The sequence below is a fragment of the Aotus nancymaae genome, unplaced genomic scaffold, assembly GCF_030222135.1.
Source record: "Aotus nancymaae isolate 86718 unplaced genomic scaffold, 86718_ANA_hifiasm-v0.15.2.pri h1tg000064l_0, whole genome shotgun sequence".
NCBI classification, from domain to species: Eukaryota; Metazoa; Chordata; class Mammalia; order Primates; family Aotidae; genus Aotus; species Aotus nancymaae.
Window position 1 is genome coordinate 2,176,219 of NW_026988478.1, and position 22,021 is coordinate 2,198,239.

The following is a 22,021-nucleotide window of genomic DNA, read 5'->3' on the forward strand; positions in this document are numbered from 1 at the left end:
AAAAAAAAAGTAGAAACTAGAGCTTCCTTGTTTTATTCTTGATTTTATGGGGAATATGACAATACTTAGAAGGAAAAACAAACATAACTTTGGAGTCAGAAAGTCTGGGTTGAGTCCTTTCTTTGAGCAACTTTTAGCAGTTTGAATTTAGACTGCTAGCTTCTTTGCATCTGTTTCTGAATTTATCAAATGCAGTTAGCAGTATACTATCTCATCTAACTGCTTTGTCTTATGTATCCTTCAGAAATATCCTCAAATGTGGTGACGTATTGACAGAGCTGGTGGATTCACCAGTATGTGGGAATGCTCCTATTTTGATTCCACACTTCAGCCTGCCAGTTTAAATCCTTCCCAGTTCAGCTCCAAAGCAGCCCCTCTCCCACCACTCAAGGCCATCCAGTTCTCATTCTCACAGTTCCTCAAGACAGAAAGGATCCTTCAACTCCATCACCCTTCATCAGCATATATGTATGTTTTAATATATACATATATTTTAAATGGAGATGGGGTCTCACTATGTTGCCCAGGCTGGTCTAGAACTCCTGGGCTCAAGTGATCCTCCTGCCTTCACTTCCCAAAGTGCTGGATTATAGGCTTGAGCCACCACACCAGCCCATCAGCACATCTTTAATTGCACTCTTCACAGTCTTCCTGAAGTAATTAATTTTCATGAACTATCTTTTCTTTTAGACTGGCTTTGCTGAAGGGAGCGAAGACTCCTGTCTCCCATTTCAGTCCTGTCTTACTAGATACTAAATACAGGTAAATTACAGAAGGCATTGGATCAGCATCAAGCCCCTGGTAGTCTTACAGTAACTGGTATCCCTCCTCTCTATAAAATAATATTTTATTTAAAAAATGCTGGCTGCAGCAGAGTATGCTTTTATTAAGAGTTCCTGCAAATCACAGGCTTGTCCTTTCACTTTGAGACTGAGAGAGGGAGGGAGGAAGGGACCGAGGGAGGGAAAATGCTGTTAAGTCCACAAAAATGTGGACAACCTCAGAAACCTATAAACAGAAATATACTAACATGGTGTATTTCCTACTTTTGAAGCCCTGAAATTTTTAATTTTCCCTTCTTTCTGTGCGATTTTGGTTTCCAAATGTCTACATTAAGCAGGCATTGTTTTATGATTAGGGCGAAATTACTGCTGCTGCTGCCGGTGATCATGATGATTGCAAAAACTAGGCTGCAAACAAGCTGTGCTTCCATTTAAAAGCTCTTCTTTGCTGCCTCGGCAAACAAGGGGTATTCGATGGCACTTTTTGGTTAGATTCAAATAAAAAGAGGCCGGGCGTGGTGGCTCACGCCTGCAATCCCAGGTGGGTGGATCACGAGGTCAGGAGTTCGAGACCAGCCTGGCCAAAATGGTGAAACCCCGTCTCTACTAAAAATACCAAAATTAGCCGGGCGTGGTGGCGCGTGCCTGTAATCCCAGCTACCTGGGAGGCTGAGCCACGAGAATTGCTTGAACCTGGGAGGCGGAGGTTGCAGTGAGCCGAGATCTCGCCACTGCCCTCCAGCCTGGGCGACAGAGCAGCCAGATTCCGTCTCAACAACAACAAAAAGTTTTAATAAATGAGATCTTTGCTAAGAGTAGAATAAAAAAAGGAAAAAAAAAAAAGTTTTACATTTCCCTGTGGAAGCCCTTTGCCAGCCAGGGCTTTCCCTCCCGCCTGCTCTGCAGGTAAGGAACGGTGGGGCTGGCTGGAGGGCCGCAGGCAGCCGCGGACCCTGACGCCCCCTGTCCCGCCCCGGGCGAGGCCGCGCGCTGTCACTTATTGGCCGGCAGGTCCCGGACCTTGACCAGTCGTCCGGGGCCGGGTCGTCATGACGACGGGGCACGCTAACGCTCGGGACCGAGGGAGGCGCGCTGGCTGAACCGCGGGGCGCGATGGCGCAGAACAGGTACGGTCCCGGAGTCCGGATGGGCAACTGGAACGAGGACGCCTACCTGGAGGAGGTACGGAGGGTGCGGCCAGGCGCGGACCTGCGGCCCAGGAGCTCCAGACCCGGCCCCAGGTTCAGTCCCCTGCTGTGCGCGCCTCCAGCCTCCTCTCAGCCAGCGCGCAGTGAACACCTCCGAAACCCCCCTTCTCAGCGCGCGGTGAATCCCTCCGAAACCCCCCTTCTCAGCGCGCAGTGAATCCCTCCGAAACCCCCCTTCTCAGCGCGCGGTGAATGCCTCCGAAACCCCCCGTTCTCTGAACCCCTGCGGAATCTCACCCGCCCCACTGCAAGCCCGGGGCTCACTGGCCTCCACGCCGAGCACCCTGACTTCTCTTTCTGCGGGCTCCTTGGCCTCCTAGAGTCGGGCGCCTTGACTCTCAGGCCCCTGGCCTGTGTATCCCGCTTAGTCTAGAGCCTCACCAAGTACCCCCCGGTTTTGGTTTTGGTTTTGAGACGGAGTCTCGCCCTTGTTGCCCAGGCTGGAGTGCAATGGCGCCATCTCGGCCCAGGCTGGAGTGCAATGGCGCCACCTTGGCTCATCGCAGCAACCTCTGCCTCTCGGTTCCAGCGATTCTCCTGCCTCAGCCTCCTGAGTAGCTGGGATTACAGATACGCGCCACCATACCCGGCTAATTTTTGTATTTTAAGTAGAGACGAGGTTTCTCCATGTTGGTCAGGTTGGTCTCAAACTCTCGACCTCAGGTGATCCGCCGCCTCGGCCTCCTAAAGTGCTGGGATTACAGGCCTGAGTCACTGCGCCTGGTCCCCGCTGTTTTTTAGAGTCTTACAGCCTCAGGCTGCGGGCCAGGTGAGGACACAGGCCCCAGGTGGATATCATATCCCTCCGCACTGCAACCCTGTCGCTTGCCCTCTTAAATGACCCTGAGCATTGCTTTTATTGACGTTGCACTCACTGCCTTGTAGTGTTAACAAGGTTCTGAGCCATTCGTGTATGGGTCAGGTTGTGGAGGGGTGGACTTTAGTACTGGTCATCTCCTCAGCAGGGGAGACACGGCCTCCAAATGTCACTCAGGATGGAATCGGGCTGGAGTAATTCCTGGTGATGATTCTTTTTCTTTGTTTTGCCTTTCTCATTTTTCTAAACATTCGATAATGTAGTAAAAACATTAAAGTAATGCTAAATATGTTCCATCATTCCCATTATGCTCACCATTACTTTTTTTGTCCTCAAATTTTGCTTTTTCAACTTGGAAGAGCTTCTGACCTAAAAGTTATTAATACGAACATCTGTATTATTTAGGGCTACTGTTGTTGATTTTCTCTTTAACTAGGAGCTCATGAAAGACTTCTTAGAGAAGAGAGACAAGGGGAAACTCCTCATACAGAGACGTAGAAGACTAAAAAAGAATCTTTTGAGACCGGTATCTTTAAATTCAAACATTGTTTTCAAAATTCTGTTGAACCTGGTGTGAGTATATGTTAAGCAAGAATAAAATTCATAACTGAGTTACCATTTGGAAAATAACAGTTTTAAAAATAAAATTTGCAGTGTTTTGAATTCTTCTAAGATTTTAGAAACATAAGTCTGCCCTAAATCATGTTTACCTGCGTTTTGCAAATAAAAGAAATAAATTAGTTAATATATAAATAAGTAGAATGCCCCTTAGTTGGCAATTGACAGATTTTTCAATGAATGTTGAACTTCTAGAATAATGAGTAAATCCTTGTGATTTTCACCAGCTTCATTTGACTTCATTCGGGATTATTGGGAGCTTTGCCTTGGCAAAGGGGAAGGGAAAGGAAGAAGGAACTAAGTGTTCCAGGGGATCCAAATGAAATCCTGAATGAAATGGATACTAGTCTGAGAAGGAATAAAACTGCCTCAGCAGTGACTGTTGAGGAATTGCATGGTTTATGTAATAAACTACTATTAAAATTGTAGATGCAGCTTTCCATAACTGAAGATGGTTATATTCATTACGGTGACAAAGTGATGCTTGTGAATCCTGATGATCCTGATGTAGAAGCTGATATGTTTCTGGGTGGGGACCTGAGCCTGTGTATGACTCCAGATGAAATTCAGTGCCATCTGAGAGATGAATTCGAGGTGCCCTGTGGCCTGAGCGCCGTTCAAGCCAAGACCCCGATCGGTAGAAACACTTTTATCATTTCGAGGTAAAGAGACTTTAATTTTCATCATAAATATGTTTCACTTGTAGCTTAAAGATACCTGGGAATTGAAGCCGCTGACTGGAGGGAAAGGTTTTGTGAAGATTTCCTGTGATTTTCATCTTGCTTTGATTACCTCGAGAATTATTGTCAAGGGAACTTTACAATCCCTTTTTACCTTAGACAGCAGGATAATTGTGTTCAATTCAAAATGCTTAAATCATAAGTATTAGATCCATGGAATTAAATCCATATTCTGCCTGGAAGCAAAGTGGGTTTTCCCTATAACATTTTTGAACTCTTTGAGCCCATTTGAGTGTTTTCATCATTCTTAATATGGCTATGTTATTTTTTACAACAAAAATATGTAGTTTAATACAAGGTAGCACTAGATGGGATTTCCTCTTTTAAAATTAACTTTCATTAAAAATGTGCTTGAAGAGATTTTAAAGATGAACAATTAAATCCTTAGAGAAGAAGGAGATACATGATCACACACCAGGGCCTGTCGGGGGGTGGGGGGGCTGGGGAAGGGATAGCAGGGGGTGGGGCGATTGGGGAGGGATAACATTAGGAGAAATACCTCATGTAGATGGCGGGGGCAGGGGGGTTGGATGCACAAATCACCAAGGCATGTGTATACCTATGTAACAATCCTGCACGATCTGCACATGTACCCCAGAACTTAAAGTATAATAATAATTAAAAAAAGAGATTCTCCTGCCTCAGCCTCCTGTAATCCTGGGATTACAGGTGTGTGGAAACAAAACGAAAAAACTTAGTAATTCGTAGAACAGCAATGTAAGCATTGCAAGAATATATAGACCCGGGCCAGGTGCAGTGGCCCACACTTGTAATCCCAACACTTTGGGAAGCCAAGGTGGGCGGAGTTTGAGACCAGCCTAGCCAACATGTCGAAACCCTGTCTCTATTAAAAATACAAAAAATGAGCCAGGCATGGTGGCAGGTGCCTGTAATCCCAGCTGTTCGTGTCACTGAAGCATGAGAATTACTTGAACCTGGGAGGTGGAGGTTGCAGTGAGCTGAGATTGCACCACTGAACTCCAGCCTGGGGAAAAGGGTATTTAGACAGTTCTTTAAGTTCTAATTTAGATTTGTTTTGAATATATATGTTAAGACAACTAAAAATTGATCACAACGTCTGTTTCCTGAAGGATTAAGAGGGAACTGTATTAAATGTCTACGAATGTGTTACCTTGGTTCTCTCTGAAGATGCCAATGCACTTGACCAGAATTCCTCAGTGTACATTAGCATGACGTGCTTAGTTTAACCAGAGACTCACAAAGTGGGGATGCTTTGTGTGCTAGCTATGGTACAGGGCAGGGAGTAGGGTACTAACTGGATTTTAAGACCAAAAGAAAATACCTTTTATTTAATTATTTTATTCAGTTACAGTATGTGAATACAAATTATCAAAAAAACTGATTATAAACAAAACTGTATGCATAAAAAATAGAGTCATAGAATGATTCTAATACCAAGAGTTCACATTTTCATTATATTTATTGTCCACTGACAGCGTACACAGAGACGCCACTGGTCAAGTCCTCAGATATGGGCAGGACTTTAGCCTGGGGATAACAGGAGGATTTGAAAACAAAATGGTAAGTTATCACTTTGCATATCGCCTTTGGGTCAGTCATTTCTCTTGCCCAAAATGGGATCATAACTATCTAACGACATGGACAGAGAACTCCAGATACATGGGTTCCATCTCTGACTTCACTGTGGTTTCAGCTTGCAGCTTTTCACAGGCAGATTTGGGCCAAGCCAGTCTTTCCTTTTAACTTCCCAAATTACGAAAAATACACCCTAAAAGCTAAAGAGAAGGGAGGAAAACCATTTCACAGTGTAGCTGGCAAAAAGCAAGTTTATACCACTTCCACCTGTCAGTTAAATGATTGAATTCATTAATAACCATCTGACACCTGTCAGATGTCACCCATGCCAGCAAGGCATATTACCTGACAACTTTTTAATTTAAACTTCTGATGGTCGGATTTTTGCCCAATATGGGAGTAAGGACAATATAAGATGCTTAAATTTGCATAAGTCAGGGAGCCTTGGGGATTAGGAAGGATAATAGAACCAGATAGATTTGGGTTTAAATTTCAGGTGTGTACCTACGGGATGGGAATTTGGGTAAGTTATTTAATGTTTTTTGAGCCTGTTTCTCATCTGTAAGATGGTATGAATCTACCTTACTACATGCCAGGCAGTGTCGCACATTCTTCACGTATTTTAACTCTCCTAATCCTCCACACGTGCCTTTGAGGTAGGGACTATTTTACCTTTATTTTACTGATGGAGAAACTGAGGTTAAGTGATTTCTGACTCAAGTCATTCAGTAAGTAGTAGAGCTAGGACTATATCACATTTTTTATTGAGGATTCCTTTGCTATATGGTGTAACGTCAGTATTATTATTATTGGTACCACGAAGAAAACACAGTGCTGCCTGCTGGATGCCGTGGCTCATACCTGTAGTCTCAGCACTTTGGGAGGCCAAGGCAAGAGGATCACTTGAGGCCAGGAGATGTAGATCAGCCTGGGCAATACAGTGAGACCCCATCTCAGCAAAATTTTTAAAAATATCAGCCAAGTATGGAGGTGTGTGCTTGTAGTCCCAGATACTTGTGAGGCTGAGGTGGAAGGATTGCTTAAACTGGAAGGTAGAAACTAGGGTTTACACCACTGCACTCCAGCCTGACAGAAAGAGACCCTGTGTCAAAAAAAAAAAAAAAAAAAAAAAGAAGAAGAAGAAGAAGAAGAAACAGTGCTACCAATTAAACTTTGACACCCCACAGATGGTAAGTTGCAGCCTGATAAATATCGACATTAAAAGAAGAGAGTTGATTACCATTTCTTAACCAGAGATAGCATCCTTAACATTTTGGCTTATTTTTATATTCCTATGTATTTTTTAAAAGCTTAGATGAATATACAGATAGATTATTCTTTCTAAAATAGCATTTTTAAAGCTTTTTAAAATGGCAATAACATTTCATGAGAGCCTAGGATATAATTGTGTGTCGGTATCGTAAGTTACACAGCCTTTCTTCTACTTCTGGGCAGTGGGTTTGGCCCAAGATGTCCCTCTTATATGTAAATTTCCAGCGTGCATTTGTGTATAAATGCCTGAAGCTTCCCCTCTCAAACTCCAAATTGGGGATTCTACCTTTAGGATAGATTTTTGGGCATAGAATTCCTGAGTCAAAGAATATGAACACATTTAAAAGTATTGATACGTATAAAGAGTTCTTTTTGTAATGGGCTGTACCAATTTGCACTCTCAGCAACAATAAATAAGAATGATTATCTACTGCTTCTTTGATTGTATTAAATATCATAATTTAAAACTTTGCTACTTTGACAAGCAAACAAAATGGAAAGAAAAAAGTGATATGTAAATGTTGTAGTACTTATAATTTCTCCTGTATTTTAAGTTTGTTCTCTTTCTCTTATCTCTCTTGCTTTTTTTTTTTTTTTTCATTTCTCCCTCCCTCTCCTCTTTCCTGCAAATCATCTTGTTTTTTTCTTTGTATTGATTTGGGTTTATATACCACTGATGACTAAATTTTGTCATATGTGTTGCTAATATTTCCATTTGCTGCTTGGCTTTCAAGTTGTGTTTGCCCTAATATTATATTCTTGAGTAAAATGTATCAGTGTTTTTCTTTGTAATTCCTTCCATTGCTTTTAAGTTTTAAAGACTGCTTCAGAGATCTGATAAAAAGAAAAGCCTCCTGAGTAGCTGGGATTACAGGCACGCGCCACCACACCCAACTAATTTTTTGTATTTTTAGTAGAGACGGGATTTCACCATGTTGACCAGGATGGTCTCGATCTCTTGACCTCGTGATCCACCTACCTCGGACTCCCAAAGTGCTGGGATTACAGGCATGAGCCACTGCACCCAGCCCAGTTACCTATTTTTATTCTAGGACTATAGTGTCTTAATTATTAGAGATTTATGATAGTATTCTTAGCTCTTTGACTTGAGAGCTCATAGGGCTTGTTACCTCTCATTACACTTCTTTGTCGTAATTACGTTAGGAATTAATTTCTCAGTTAAATATAATGGCCATTTTTTTCGAGTACCTCTGCCCCTGTGGGGAAAAGATTACTTGTTGTTATACTTTGATTGGCATTGTAACATTAACTAAATTCACATATTTAGTAGCTTTACCATATTTATTCTTCTGAGGTGTCTCTCTATTTATTCTCTCAGCAAAATTTTATATCACGCAGTAAGATTTTGTGGTTTGCTTTACACGTATTTGACAACAATTTTGTTAAGGGTTTTTCCTTGGTATTTTGTATTTTCAGATGCTATTGTAGAGAGGTCTTTTTGATAGAATAAAGATAGAGCATTTGTTAGTATGAAGAATAATTTCTCTTATAAAATATAAGAAGGCTATTGATTTTTATATTCACCTTTGATGAAACCACTTACTCTTGGTAATTCTATAGTTTTTTCAGTTGATTCTCTTGTGTTTTCTAGACAGACAGTGATTTAATCTTCAAATGATGACATTTTCTCTCTTCTCCCATTCTTAGACCTCTAATTTTGGTTTCTTGTCTTTGAATTAGCAAGCACTTCTGGGGCATTCATGGAAGCTTTGAAGTAGTGGCCCACTGGGTTAGTTCCTGATTTTATTATTGTTTTACTTTAGGTGAACAAAGCAGTTTGTGGTTTGAGACAGATATCATTTACCTCTTTTTTTTTTTTCTGAAGAGTCAGAGACTCGCTCTGTTGCCCAGACTGGAGTGCAGTTATGCGATCTTGACCCTTTGTAGCCTCTGCCTCTGCCTCCCAGGTTCAAGCAATTCTCATGCCTCAGGCTCCCGCATAGCTGGGATTGCAGTCACCCGCCACCACACCTGGCTAATTTTTGTATTTTTAGTAGAGACAGGGTTTCACCATATTGTCTAGACTGGTCTTGAACTCCTGACCTCAAGTGATCCTCCTGCCTCGGCCTCCCAAAGTGCTGGGATTACAGGCTTGAGCCACTGCACCTGGCCTTATTCGCCTTTTTAAGTTCCGGTTTTCATGTTGCGCTGAAAGGCACCATCATCCAGAAGCAGTGGTGAATCTGGCTTGGGCCCATCCTTTCCCACTCATGTCCAGCTGATTACCAGGTCCCTTCTGTTCCTAGGCCCTGTTCTCCCTCTTTAGCCTGTCTCTCACGCCCAGTGCAGCCCCTCAGCAGCCTAGGCCCCCCTGTTTTTCCCTGTTAGTCTATCCTGACTTATGGGGTGCTGCCAGGTTGATTTTATTTTTATTTTTATTTATTTATTTTTCAGGTTGATCTTTTACAAACACAGGTCTGGTCACTTCTCATCCTCACTGGAGTCAGCAGCGGCTCCCCATTGCCCTTTGAATGAAGTTCTGGGTCTTTGCTGTGGCATTTGAGGCCCTCTGTAATATACCCTCGCCCTCTCTGTGCTCACCCCCTCTGGCTTTGCAGCCTCCTCCTCAGAGCCTCTTTTGATCCCCCAGGAAAGCACTGTGCTCCTACCTCTGCCTCCGCCAGCTCATTGTGAGTGTGCTGGACCTCCCTCACGAGACAACTGTACGTAGGTGCTTCCGGTTTCTGTGTTCCGCCACCTCTTCTGCTGGGTGGAGAACCTCTTGAGGACACTAACGTCTCTGCCTTCCCCCTAGTGCTCGCAGCACAGCCTTGCATGGGAAAGGTGCTTGTTGGAAACCTGTCAAAATATGCAGAAACTACCTCCACACTCAGCGTGGAGCTGAACCAGCGAAGAACTAAACTAACAAGGAACTCACACTGTGGACTTTTCAGGAGGATGGGGGTAGTCTCTTGGCAAGGTGACAGGCAGCCAGATAGCCAAGATAATTTTCTAGCATGGACATCAGTTCCAGAGGGGGTGTGGGTCACCTTGGAGGCTCACAAATGAATATCAGCTGTGAGGATATTGACTTGAAGAATAATTCATTTCATGCGATGAGTTTAATGCAACATCATTTATAATACATAAAATATTAGTCCATGGCTGGGCATGGTCATTCACACCTGTAAACCCAGCACTTTGGGAGGCCAAGGTGGGAGGACTGCTTGAGCCCAGGAGTTCAAGACCAGCTTGGGAAACAATGGGATCCTAGCTCTACAAAAAATAAAAAACAGTAGCTGGGCATGGCGGTGTGCACCTGCAGTCCCAGCTACTTGGGAGGCAGGAGGATCGCTTGAGCCTAGGAGTTGGAGGCTGCAATTAACCGTGATTGCCACTGTGCTCCAGCCCGGGCAACAAAATGAGACCCTGTCTCAAAACAAAAACAAAACAAGACAAAAAACCCATTGATCCAGTTCCTATACCCTGAAAGGGAACAGGGGACAGGAAGTAGGAAGGAGAGAGGAAGGTTGAGTTTGGTATTCAGAGAAAGGAAAAGTAGTTGGAGATGTGTGTGTGTGTATGTGTGTGATTGTGTGTATGTGTATGATTGTGTATTTGTGTAAGTGTGTGATTGGGTGTGTATGTGTGTGATTGTGAGAGTGTGATTGTGTGTGATTGTGTGTGATTGTATGTGTGAGTGTGATTGTGAATTTGTGTGATTGGGTGTGTGATTGTGTATGTGTGTGATTGTGTGTATGTGTATGATTGTGTTTGTGTGTGTGATTGGGTGTGTGTGTGATTGTGAGAGTGTGATTGTGTGTGATTCTATGTGTGAGTGTGATTGTGAATTTGTGTGATTGTGTGTGTGATTGTGTTTTTGTGTGATTGTGTATGTGTGTGATTGTGTGTGATCGTGTGTGTGTGATCATTGTGTGTATGTGTGTGAGAATGTGATCGTGTGTGTGATTGTGTGTGTGAGAGTGTGTGTGAGATTGTGTGTGATCGTGTGTGTATGTGTGATCATTGTATGTGTGTGAGAATGTGTGTGATCGTGTGCGTGATTGTGTGTGTGTATGTGTGTGAGAGTGTGTGTCTTGGTCTCAGCATGCCAGATGGCATTTCTAAGGTAGAGGAAAATTGTGCTTTCTCACACAATCAGTAAGAACAGCATTTGTGAGAACTGCTTTGAATGTATTTGCCATCCAGTCAGTTGCTTATTTATTCCCCAGCTTTTCAGAGCTCTGACTTAGTGCATCTGCTTGCTGTCATTTTCAGTTGTATTTATCAAGTGACCACAGGACCCTCCTGAGATCGTCTAAGAGGTCTTGGCTCCAGGAAGTGTACCTAACAGATGAGGTCTCTCACATGAATTGCTGGCAGGCTGCCTTCCCTGACCCCCAGCTACGCCTGGAACATGAAGGCTTGCCCGTCCCGGTGAGTGCAGCATTGGGAAGACATGGGTGCCTGTGCTGTGAAGTGGATGCAATTTACTGCTGTCTAGAAAACACAGACTTAGAGCTCAAATGCCGTAAGACTTTCTCTCTCTTTTCAGTCTTTTTTATTCCCCCCATTTATAACACAAGTTTGGAAGGTACTAATTTAACCCATGGCAGCATCCTGCATTAGAGTTTCTCAACTCTGGCTACAAATTAGAATCACCTCAGGAGCTTCCTAAAAAATACTGAGGCCCTGGCCCTGCGCCCGGCATCAGGTTAAGAACCACTGATGTGTGACCCTAAGGGTTGTGACATTGCTTCATTTGCACTGTTTTCGCTAAGGCCTCTGCTAAATACTAATTTTTAAGGAGTTTGAGGACAGGTGTGGTGGCTCAGGCCTTCAATCCCAGCACTTTGGGAGGCTAAGGTGGGTGGGTCTCTTGAGGCCAGGAGTTCAAGACCAGCCTGGGTAATATGGCAAAATTCCTGTCTCTACAAAAAATACAAAAATTAGCCGGGTGTGGTGGCACACACCTGTGATCCAAGCTACTCAGGTGGCTGAGGCACAAGAATCGCTTCAAACCAGGAGGTGGAGGTTGCAGTGAGCCAAGATTGTACCATTGCACTCCAGCCTGGGTGACAGAGTGAGACTCTGTCTCTACATAAATTAAGAAAAATATTAGCCAGGTGTGTTGGTGAGTGCTAGTCTTAGCTGCTTGAGAGGCTGAGGTGGAAGGATCACCCAAGCCTGGGAGGCCGAGGCTGCTGTGAGCTGTAGATCATGCCATTGCACTCCAGCCTGATCAACAGTGAGACCCTGTCTCAACAAAAATGATTGAGGGAGTCTTGGAGAAGGAGACAGCAGGGTAGCCACACAGTCCACGCAGTGGTCCTGCAGGACAGCATCATTCTCTCTGTCACCGTGGGACATTTTCTCTTGATGCTGGGACCTGTGGGACTGGAGCCTGAGGCATGGTTCTGATGGGAAGGTGGGGAGTTTTGTGGGCACAGAGTAGTAGACCTCCCTATTCCAAAGGCCAGAGGCTTTCCTGCTCAGGAGGCATCCAGCAGACAGAATGAAGACGTGTTGGCAGCCACTGCGTTGAGTATGGAATTAGCAGGCGTTGCCAGGGTTTGCTTGGTACTGGCCAGGAAGTTGCAGGCCACTGAGTCCACCTGACGCAGCATGCCCGTCCCCCACCTCTGCCAGGGGGACCCTGACTTCACAAGGTTCTTCCTCCAAGCATGGAGGACGTATATATTATCTACAATGAAACAGGCTTTACAAATTCTTCTCTTTAGCTGTCCGTTGCTAAGCTTTGCTCTTCTGAGAATTGCCTTCTAGTTCCACAGTTTAAACTGCCAGTGCCTCAGTTTCCCCATCTAAATTCGGGGTGTTCATAGTACCTACCTCGTGAGGTTTTGTGAAGACTAAATGGTTAGTATATTTCAGAGTGCTAATTAAACGTGCCTGGCTGATAGAAGACACCCACGAGTGTTTCTTGTCAGGACTGTTGTTGTTATATTGCTTTTGTTGCTGTTTGTATTAGAGGTTAACGGAGCAGCCAGTGTTCCAGGCACCAGGAGTTCTTTTTATTTTTTTATTTTTTTGAGACAGAGTCTCAATTTGTCGCCAGGCACCAGGCTAGAGTGCAGTGGCACAATCTTGGCTCACCGCAACCTCCGCCTCCTGGGTTCAAGCAATTCTCCTGCCTCAGCCTCCCAAGTAGCTGGGACTACAGGTGCACGCCACCATGCCCAGCTAATTTTTGTATTTTTAGTAGAGACGGGGTTTCACCATGTTGACCAGGATGGTCTCCATCTCTTGACCTTGTGATCCACCCACCTCGGCCTCCCAAAGTGCTGGGATTATAGGTGTCAGCCACTGCACCCAGCCTGATTTTTGTATTTTTAGTAGAGATAGGGTTTCACCATTTTGGCCAGGATGGTCTCGATCTCTTGACCTCGTGATCCGCCCGCCTTGGCCTCCCAGAGTGCTGGGATTACAGGCGTGAGCCACCACGCCCGGCCGAGTTCTTTTCTCCATTACTAATTCACCTTATGGCTTGAGGAAAGTCTCCCAGAGCCTCACTGAGACATGGTTACACATCTGCAAATGGGGAACCCCAAACCTTTCTGAGCTGCCTTACACGTCAGTGACCTCCGGCTAGAGAGACCTCCAGGAACAACTGCTTTAACAGGCTGGGTAGGTTACTTGCTGCAGTGAGGGAGAACACACACCATGGGGAAGCGTGTCAGAGGGTGTTAGCATGCTCAGAGAACTTGGGCTTTGGTTAGCTGGTATTGGAGAGAATCCTAAGAAGTGAGGCTTTGCTCTGGATTGGATGCTATCAGGAAGTGGAGGGTAATTCTCTGATTGATTGGTTATCTCAATAAATCTTATCCCTAGGGAGGATGAGACTAAGGAGCAGCAGTCACTCATATTAGCTGGGAGAGGCGGGTGTTTGCTATTTTGTGGCTTAGTCGATGTTTGTGTTTTGTGTGTGTTCAGATATGATTATAGAGTGATCTCACTTTTGTTTTGACCCCTTATGATCACAGAGTGGCCTTGTCTGATGTGGACACTCTGTGAAGCTGATTCTGCTCCCAGGAGAACACTATGGCCTCCTTGTGTGTGCCAGGCCACCCCCTGGCTGGCAGGGCTGCTTTTTCTTTCTTACACAGCTTTTGACTTACATGAGTCAGGATTTTGAAATAATATATATTTTTCCTCATTATAAGCATATGTTCACTTATGAAAAGCCAGGAAAGCACAAAAATAATATGAAAACTACCAGTAGTTCCATTTTCAGAGAAGCCATTGCTTATTTCTTTTTACGAGATAGGACATCATGAAGATACTTCTTTTTTTTTGTTTTCTGTTGAATAACACCGTTGACTCTGTCTTGTGTGTCAAAGATCTTCTCCAATATAACTTTGAGTGATTATTTCATTATACAGTTATCTACAATAATGTATTTAATTCATCCATTATGGTTTGGCTTCTAAATTTTTCTGTGTCTGTGTGTATATAACTATATCTACAGTCATGTGTCATGCAACGATGGGGATACATTCTGAGAAATGCATTAGACAGTTGTGGTCACCCTGGCAATGATTTTGTCACTGTGTGGACATTGTGAAAGGAAAATCAATCTTGGGATCTAAACTCACTCCGTCAAAGAAAAGGTCAGGCTGGGAATGGGGTCACGCAAACCGGCCTCCCATTTTGCTCTTAAGTAGGAGAGCTACAAAGACTTTTTTTAAAGCTACATATATCCCTCACAATTTTCCCACAAGGAAATTCCTTGTGAGCCCCAAGATCTTTACCCTAAAACAGCGATGTGGACTGTCACCCTGACCATGTAAAGTGATAGCTTATCTTCACAGTAAGGGACAAAGGACAGAACTGAAGTCATCCTTCCGCTCACTTGAGACAAAGGCATATACGAACATTCCCTCTGCCCCATGTGTATTTCGTCTTATGTGAAAATGCAGGTTCACTGAGCACAAGATGAGTGTGTAAGTGACTGTCCCTCTGTGCTGCCCTCTCACGTACAATGTGTGTTTGGTGAACACTGACAGAAAACTCAACACAACTGCTTGCTCTTTTCTTTACCCTCCTTTTTTTTTGGTCATTATTGTTTTTTCTTTCTTCCTCGTTCCCCCAGTGCCCACTCTTTTCCCTTTAAATATTCAGGTCCCCAGGCCCTCTTCAGGAAAAAGCATGGACCAGAGGTTTTTCCTGTTGGCGTGTGTTCTTTTTGCTAGGCGTGTCCTTGACCTCGGCAAATAAACCTCTCACAGTGATTGGGACTTGCCTCAACAATTTTATTTGACTTACACATCATAAATGTACTTACACAAACCTACATGGTGTGGCCTATTACACACCTAGGCCACTAGTGTTCCTGCGCGACAAACCTGTACACCGTGTTACTATACTGAATACTATAGGTAACTGCAACACAGTGGTAAGTATTTGTACATCTAAACACAGAAAAGGTACAGTAACAACAGGGTCTTATGGTCATATATGTGGTTGCATAGGCGGCCCTTTGCTCACTGAAATGTGGTGGCATGTGACTATGAATATATATAATGTTGTTCTACTAAATTGAAATACATGTATGATTCCAAATTTTTGCTTTTAGGAAAGTGAAGGCCTTTATTTAGAATGCTAGTAACACATTGTCTTTATCTGTTACAGGCCAATGCTAAAATTCTCATCAATCACTGTCACACAAATCGGGGACTGGCAGCCCACCGGCATCTGTTCTTAAGGTATTGTATCTCAGTGTACCACAGAATGCTGTGACTGGGGCTGGGGGCTATGAATATAAGCAAAGAAGCTCAATTGACAGTGTATGGCTGCACATGCAAAAAACGTCCTTTGCTGATGAAATACTGCCACATAGATCTTTGACAGGGTGAAAAATCCTATTAGAGTCCCTTCTTTTTTTCTTTTTTTGAGATGGAGTCTGACTCTGTCACCCACGCTGAAGTGCAGTGGCACAATGTCGGCTCACTGTAACTTTTGCCTCCCGGATTCAAGCGATTCTCCTGCCTCAGCCTCCTGAGTACCTGGGGTTACAGGCGCCTGCTACTACGCCCAGTTAATTTCTGTATTTTCAGTAGAGATGAGTTTTCACCATGTTGGCCAGGCTGATCTCGAACTCCTCCTGACCTCAGGTGATCCGCCCGCCTTGGCCTCCCAAAGCACTGGGATTACAGGTGTGAGCCACCGTGCCCGGCCAAGCCCCTTCTTTTATACAAGTCCATCCCGTACAAGAGGACGTTAGCAATAATGGGATCCTACTGGCCCAATCCTTGCCCAAATAGGGTGCAACCTCCCTGCAAACATGTTCCGTTTTAGAGATCCCCTAGGGCTTTATCTAACAATCTACTTCTTAAGGTGCTTTTGAGATGAAATTATTACTAACAGCTTACTGAGAGTTGTTACTCAATTTCAAACCACAATTGATTCTCTCTTGCTCCAGCACCTATTTTGGAAAGGAGGCTGAGGTTGTGGCTCACACGTACCTGGATTCACACAGAGTTGAAAAACCAAGTAACCACTGGATGTTGGTTACTGGGAATCCCAGGGATACCTCGTCCACCATGTTGGATCTTCCCAAACCGCCAGCAGAGGACACTCGAGCCATGGAGCAGGCCATGGGCCTTGACATGCAGTAACGCGCCAGGTACATGCATGTTTTCTCTGGTCATGCTCTCATCAAATGTAGCTTTAAAAGAAATTAACGACCTTGGTCACGCCTCAAGCTGCTTTTGAATCAGGTATGGGACTCTCTGAGCACTATATTAAAATAAAGGTTACATTAAGATTATTGAATTCGTGTGGGAGTCTAAGCCTAGGAAAAAAAACAGCTCTGGAGAATAAATAGTATTTGAAAGTGACACACAATGGCCCTCGGTTGGTAAACAAATTCTGAAGAACTCAGCTTCCTCTGCTTATGGCCGTCCTTGTGTACGAGGACGGTGCGTTGCTGTTTAAAGTTATGTCTGTGGAATAAAGCTATTGGGCTGTAGTGGATTTTTGGCACCACAGTTTCCCTCTTGAATGTACTGAAACAGAAAAAGCTGACAGCTGTGAGCTGTGGCCCCACCTTGGAATTAAAGATTTCTGCCTTTGTAAAACATCCTATTTTTGTTTCTACCTGTGGCTTTCGAGGTCAGGAACTCTACCTGATCTGTAACCTATTACGTTGTAATGATTTTTAAACTGCAGAATCTCTGCCTTGTCTTTGAAACTGGCACCTTAGTTGTGGCAATCATGTGACTAGAAAGTTCCTGACAAAATAAGTATGTATCCTTCCATTTATTTGTTCCTCTGTTCATTCTTCATTGAGTACCTGTGATGTATAGGGTATCCTAAAGGGATGTAGGGTTTCGCGGCCTTGTAGAGACAGGTAAACTATTAGGCTGGTTCACAAATACGTATCCTGAGAAGTAGAACATAGGATGTCAATGTGTTTTAAATAGATGCAGTTCCAGGCAATGCAGATTGACCCTCTTCAAGAAGGCAGGCGTTTTCCATCAAGTACCGCAGGATTTAGGGCAGTGGTTCCAGTTTGGCTGTGCATTGCATTCACTCTGGGAACTGTAACAGTGACCGATTCCTGGTCTGAGCTCAGAAATTCTGACTGAGTGGTCTCGGGTACTGCCTGGGCATTGGGCTTTGTCAATGTTCTTCATATGGTTCCCCTGTGCAGCCACAGTGGAGACCCGCTACGTTAGGAGGTGGAGGAGGAAGCAGTGGTCCCTTAGGGTGGTCAGGGGAGGCTTTCCTCAGCAAGTCTCACTCTGGCTGCACATTACAATCTCCTGAAGAATACTGAGAAAGCCCAAGGCCCAGGCTGCACTCCGGACTGTTCAATCAGAATTTCTGGAGTGGGACATTAAAATAATACAGATGCTTGAGCCCACCCCAGAGCTTCTTATTTGATTTGGCATGAAACTCAGGTATTAGCATGTTTAAAAACTCACTAATTTATTTTATTTAAATTTAATCTTATTAAAAAATTTAAAAACATTTTTTGTTTTAATTTTTTGTGGATACATAGTAGGTGTATATATTAAGCGGTTCATGAGCTGTTTAATACAGGCATGCAATGTGAAATAGTCATGGACGATGGGGTGTCCGTTCCCTCAAGCATTTATTCTGTGTGTTACACACAATCCAATCACACTCTTTTAGTTATTTTTACATGTACAATTAACTTATTGATTATAGTCACCTGTTGTGCTATCAAATAATAGGGCTTATTCGTTCTTTGTAACTATTTTTTTGTGTGTCTATTAGCCAACCCCACCTCCCTCTCAGGCCCCCAGTACCCTTTCCAGCCAGTGGGAGCCATCCTTCTACTCTCTGTGTACATGAGTGCAATTGTTTTGATTTTTAGATCCCACAACCACCAATAAGTGAGAACATGTGATGTAAAAACTTGCTAATTTATTTTAATGTGCAGCCTGGGTTGAGAACCTCTGGCTTAGCTGAGAGCAGAGTTATGTCTGCCTGTGTGTCTCCAAGGGGTGAAACCAGGTGGGTTTGGGCTCCAGCTGGGGAAATACATGCTTTTTTTTTTTTTTTTTGAGACTGTCTCGCTCTGTCGCCCAGGCTGGAGTGCAGTCGCTCGATCTCAGCTCACTGCAACCTCCAACACCCAGGTTCAAGCAATTCTCCTGCCTCAGCCTCCTGAGTAGCTGGGATTGCAGGCATGCGCCACCACGTCCGGCTAATTTTTGTATTTTTGGTACAGACAGGGTTTCACCATGTTGGTCAGGCTGGTCTCGAACTTCTCACCTCATGATCTGCCTGCCTTGGCCTCCCAAAGTGCTGGGATTACAGGTATGAGCCACTGCCCCAGACAGGAAAGACATTCTTTAACAGTGTGAGCCACCCGCAAGCATCAAACCAATTTCAGTGCATTCTTGCTCCTACCGTAAGATATCCATGGAACGCTTCAGACAACATCAGGACTCCTGATCCTTTCCTGAGCGATCCTCCGATGGCTTCTTGACTGAACACCAAGAGGTTTCCACCAGATGGAAAGTCTTGACTGTGAGTTGTCCAGGTTCTTGGCATGTTGAACGAAGAACTGAGCAAAGTGCACAAACAGAGCAATGCAAAATGCACAAAGCAACAAAAGAAGGAAGCAATGCCAAAAGCAATCAAAGCACAGATCTATTTAAGTGAAGGTACACTCTGTGGAGCGGAAGCAGCCGCGGGGAGCTACAAGATTTTGGTAACACCCCAGGTGCCCTTTGGAGGCCTCCGATTGGTTACACCTTGTGAAGAACTGGCTTACCACCAATCAGAGGCTGAAGTGGAGACTTGGCCCATGACCAATCAGGGGCTGAGGTGGAGACTCAGCCTGTAGCCAATTAGAGACTGAAGTAGAAACTTCTGTCTTGTTATCACAGGCATGAGGATGTCGCCCCTATGCTGTCTGATCTTGCCTAGAACCAAGGAGTGGTGCCATATCAAGGGCTCAGTGTTGGTCTCTGCTGCTGGCAAATGGGGCACTCAGCTGTGTCCACAGCCAGGTCAGCCTTGGTGAGGGGAAGTCCCTGTTGCTGAGCCAGTGCCATAACCCTTGGTTACTCTAATCCCCTATTCTATCTCAGTTTTTGTGTCACCAGGAGTTCATGCCACTGACCAAGTTTGCACTCAGGTAATCACCACCTGACTGCAGTGACTCCTGGGGGCGTGACTGCCACCTGGCTGGCGGTGATTGTGAAGCACTTCATTTTAATGTACACACACTGAATTCAGAGATGTTAAAATATGAAAAAGTCTGTACTTCTCGGAGTAGATGAAAGACAATAAATAACTAGAAAGTGAGCACTTACATGCATCACCTCGTGTTATTTACAAATCAGTGCTTCTGCCTTGGGTCTGTTGTGTACATCAAAATTATAAAGAGCTTTTTATACTCATTTTCTTATTTAATTTTCACCACTCTCTGGGGTTAGACCAGGTCTTGTTCTTTGCTGTTTATCTCTATTTCCTGGAAAATATCTGTTAAGTGAACGAATGAATGAATGAATGAATCGGTAACTTTTACAGAGGAGCCAGGCTTAGAGGTTTGTTCAGGGACACAGCTCCTAAACAGCAGAACTGGGGCAGGACCAAGTTAGGTTTTTCTATCCCTTCTTCTTGACAAGGGCCTTCTAATCTCAGCACTCTTCAACTATTTTTTTTTTTTTTTTTATCCAGATAATTCTTTATTGTGGTTGCTGTCCTGTGCATTATAAAGTGTTTGGCAGCATCCCTGGCCTCTGCCCACTAGAGGAAGTAGCACATTTCCACTCATGACAATAAAGAGTGTCTCTAGACATTGCTAAAGGTCCCTGGGAGGGCTCTGCTATTTGAGGACCAATGGGCTAGACATACTTTAGCTGTTTTTTATTTGCCATTTATAAAGGATGCTGTAAAGTGGGTATTTCTCTCTCTCTCTCTCCCCTTCCTTCTTTTCTTCTTTCCTTTTTCTGTGTCCTATAGAGATTAGAATATGTGGTGTCTAACATAACTTCCAGGTATATTGGTAATTTGCTTTTAGCATCTGAGCTGGACTTTGAACGTAGAGTTCTGGCAGGTGGAGACTGGCTGTCTGGGACGCAGCGCTGCACGGACCTGTGTTCAGTGACTTTCACGCACAGCACCTCTGCAGCAACCTCCAGTGCGGGGCAAAAGATGCTCATTGAGATGTGAAGAGTTTAGGATGCTGTGTATATCATTATTTTATCCTCGAAATGAATTAATGTGCCTGTGTGTATACTATGCAAAAAAGTTTTTCTCACGTTTTTACCTTTAAAAAATTTTAATCTTTTTATTTTTACACTCCATCCTGACAAAATATTAGGTTTTTTTCTTTTTTTGAGACAAAACGTTAGTTTTTAAATGTACATAACATTTTAGCTTAATGAGCGTGAGTAAAACTTATTAATAGAGTTACATATAAACGTGTGTGTGTAGCAGATGCCCAAAGGGACCGCTTCTTGGGAAGGGTGCACAATCACAAATTGTGGAGAGGATCCTGTGTGCTGTGCGCGGTCATTCATTGGACACAAAATGCCACTGAGTCGCCGTTGCTGCAACGATGCCCGCTCAGCTTTGTCCTGAGTCATGGACAATGGGCTCCTCCCAGCTCTAAGGTTCACCTTCTTTCAATTGAACAAATGTTTATGATTTATTTGACAGAGAGGAACAAGGTAAGCACCCTGCAAATGGAAGAGAGGGAAGAGGAGACCATCTGTGTGATTATGCACAAGGCATGCTGAGATCCCCGTGAAAGGACCACATTACTTATAGCTGGAGGCCGAGGAAGCCTGCCTTCAGATGACACGTGAGCTACAAAGGACACACACGGGGAAGAGCATTCCAGGCAAAGGAGACTGCGTTTGCGAAGGGCCAGCACCTCTCCCGGGGAGAAGTGGCTGTCTGCTGGTACACTCGGCACGGCTATACTGACTTAAAATGAGATAATGCCTCCATCCTGGTTGGAAAACAGCTACTTGACTCAAGCCCCTGAAGTGCCCCCTGTAACCCTGGCACCTCCCTGTGGACCCTTGGATTTTCCTACAACCAGCAACTAAAGGGTTAATGTTCGCCCCAACAGGGGAGCCTGCAAGACCCCACCCCAGCATGGTGCCTGGAGTTTATTTGGCTAATGTCCAGCGAGAGTCAGGAAAAACTACAGAGGTGGTTAACTATCTTGAATATCACTCTTGGCTTCATGGATTGATTATTGAACTTGAATTTGATCTTGAAGGTGATGGTCAGCCTTTGAAAGGCTTTGAGGAGGAAAGTGCCACGATTTTACTTTAGAAAGATGATTATGGGCCGGGCACGGTGGCTCACGCCTGTAATCCCAGCACTTTGGGAGGCCGAGGCAGGCAGATCACGAGGTCAAGAGATCAAGACCAACCTGGCCAACATGGTGAAACCCTGTCTCTACTAAAAATACAAAAATTAGCTGGGCGTGGTGGCACGTGCCTGTAGTCCCAGCTACTAGGGAGGCTGAGGCAGGAGAATGGCTTAAACCCAGGAGGCGGAGGTTGCAATGAGCCAAGATTGCGCCACTGCACTCCAGCCTGGCACCTG

General features: G+C 44.3%; 1 protein-coding gene across 4 annotated transcripts in view; it reads left to right on the forward strand.

The window, feature by feature from the left end:
* Positions 1–1,836: 1,836 nt before the first annotated feature.
* The window catches only part of CFAP161 (cilia and flagella associated protein 161), a 79,995-nt gene continuing 59,810 nt past the window's right edge, over positions 1,837–22,021 (forward strand). For 3 of the 4 annotated variants that reach the window (XM_021674374.2, XM_021674375.2, XM_064366138.1), the window contains exons 1-7: positions 1,837–1,964; positions 3,244–3,333; positions 3,855–4,087; positions 5,623–5,707; positions 11,234–11,392; positions 15,605–15,678; positions 16,395–16,598. In XM_021674374.2, the coding sequence (XP_021530049.2) occupies positions 1,896–1,964; positions 3,244–3,333; positions 3,855–4,087; positions 5,623–5,707; positions 11,234–11,392; positions 15,605–15,678; positions 16,395–16,590 (906 nt within the window). In that variant the 5' untranslated portion in view covers positions 1,837–1,895 and the 3' untranslated portion in view covers positions 16,591–16,598. Of the gene's footprint in view, positions 1,965–3,243; positions 3,334–3,854; positions 4,088–5,622; positions 5,708–11,233; positions 11,393–15,604; positions 15,679–16,394; positions 16,599–21,118; positions 21,537–22,021 lie in introns of those variants that run through there. The other variant, XM_021674376.2, reaches the window with a different exon arrangement.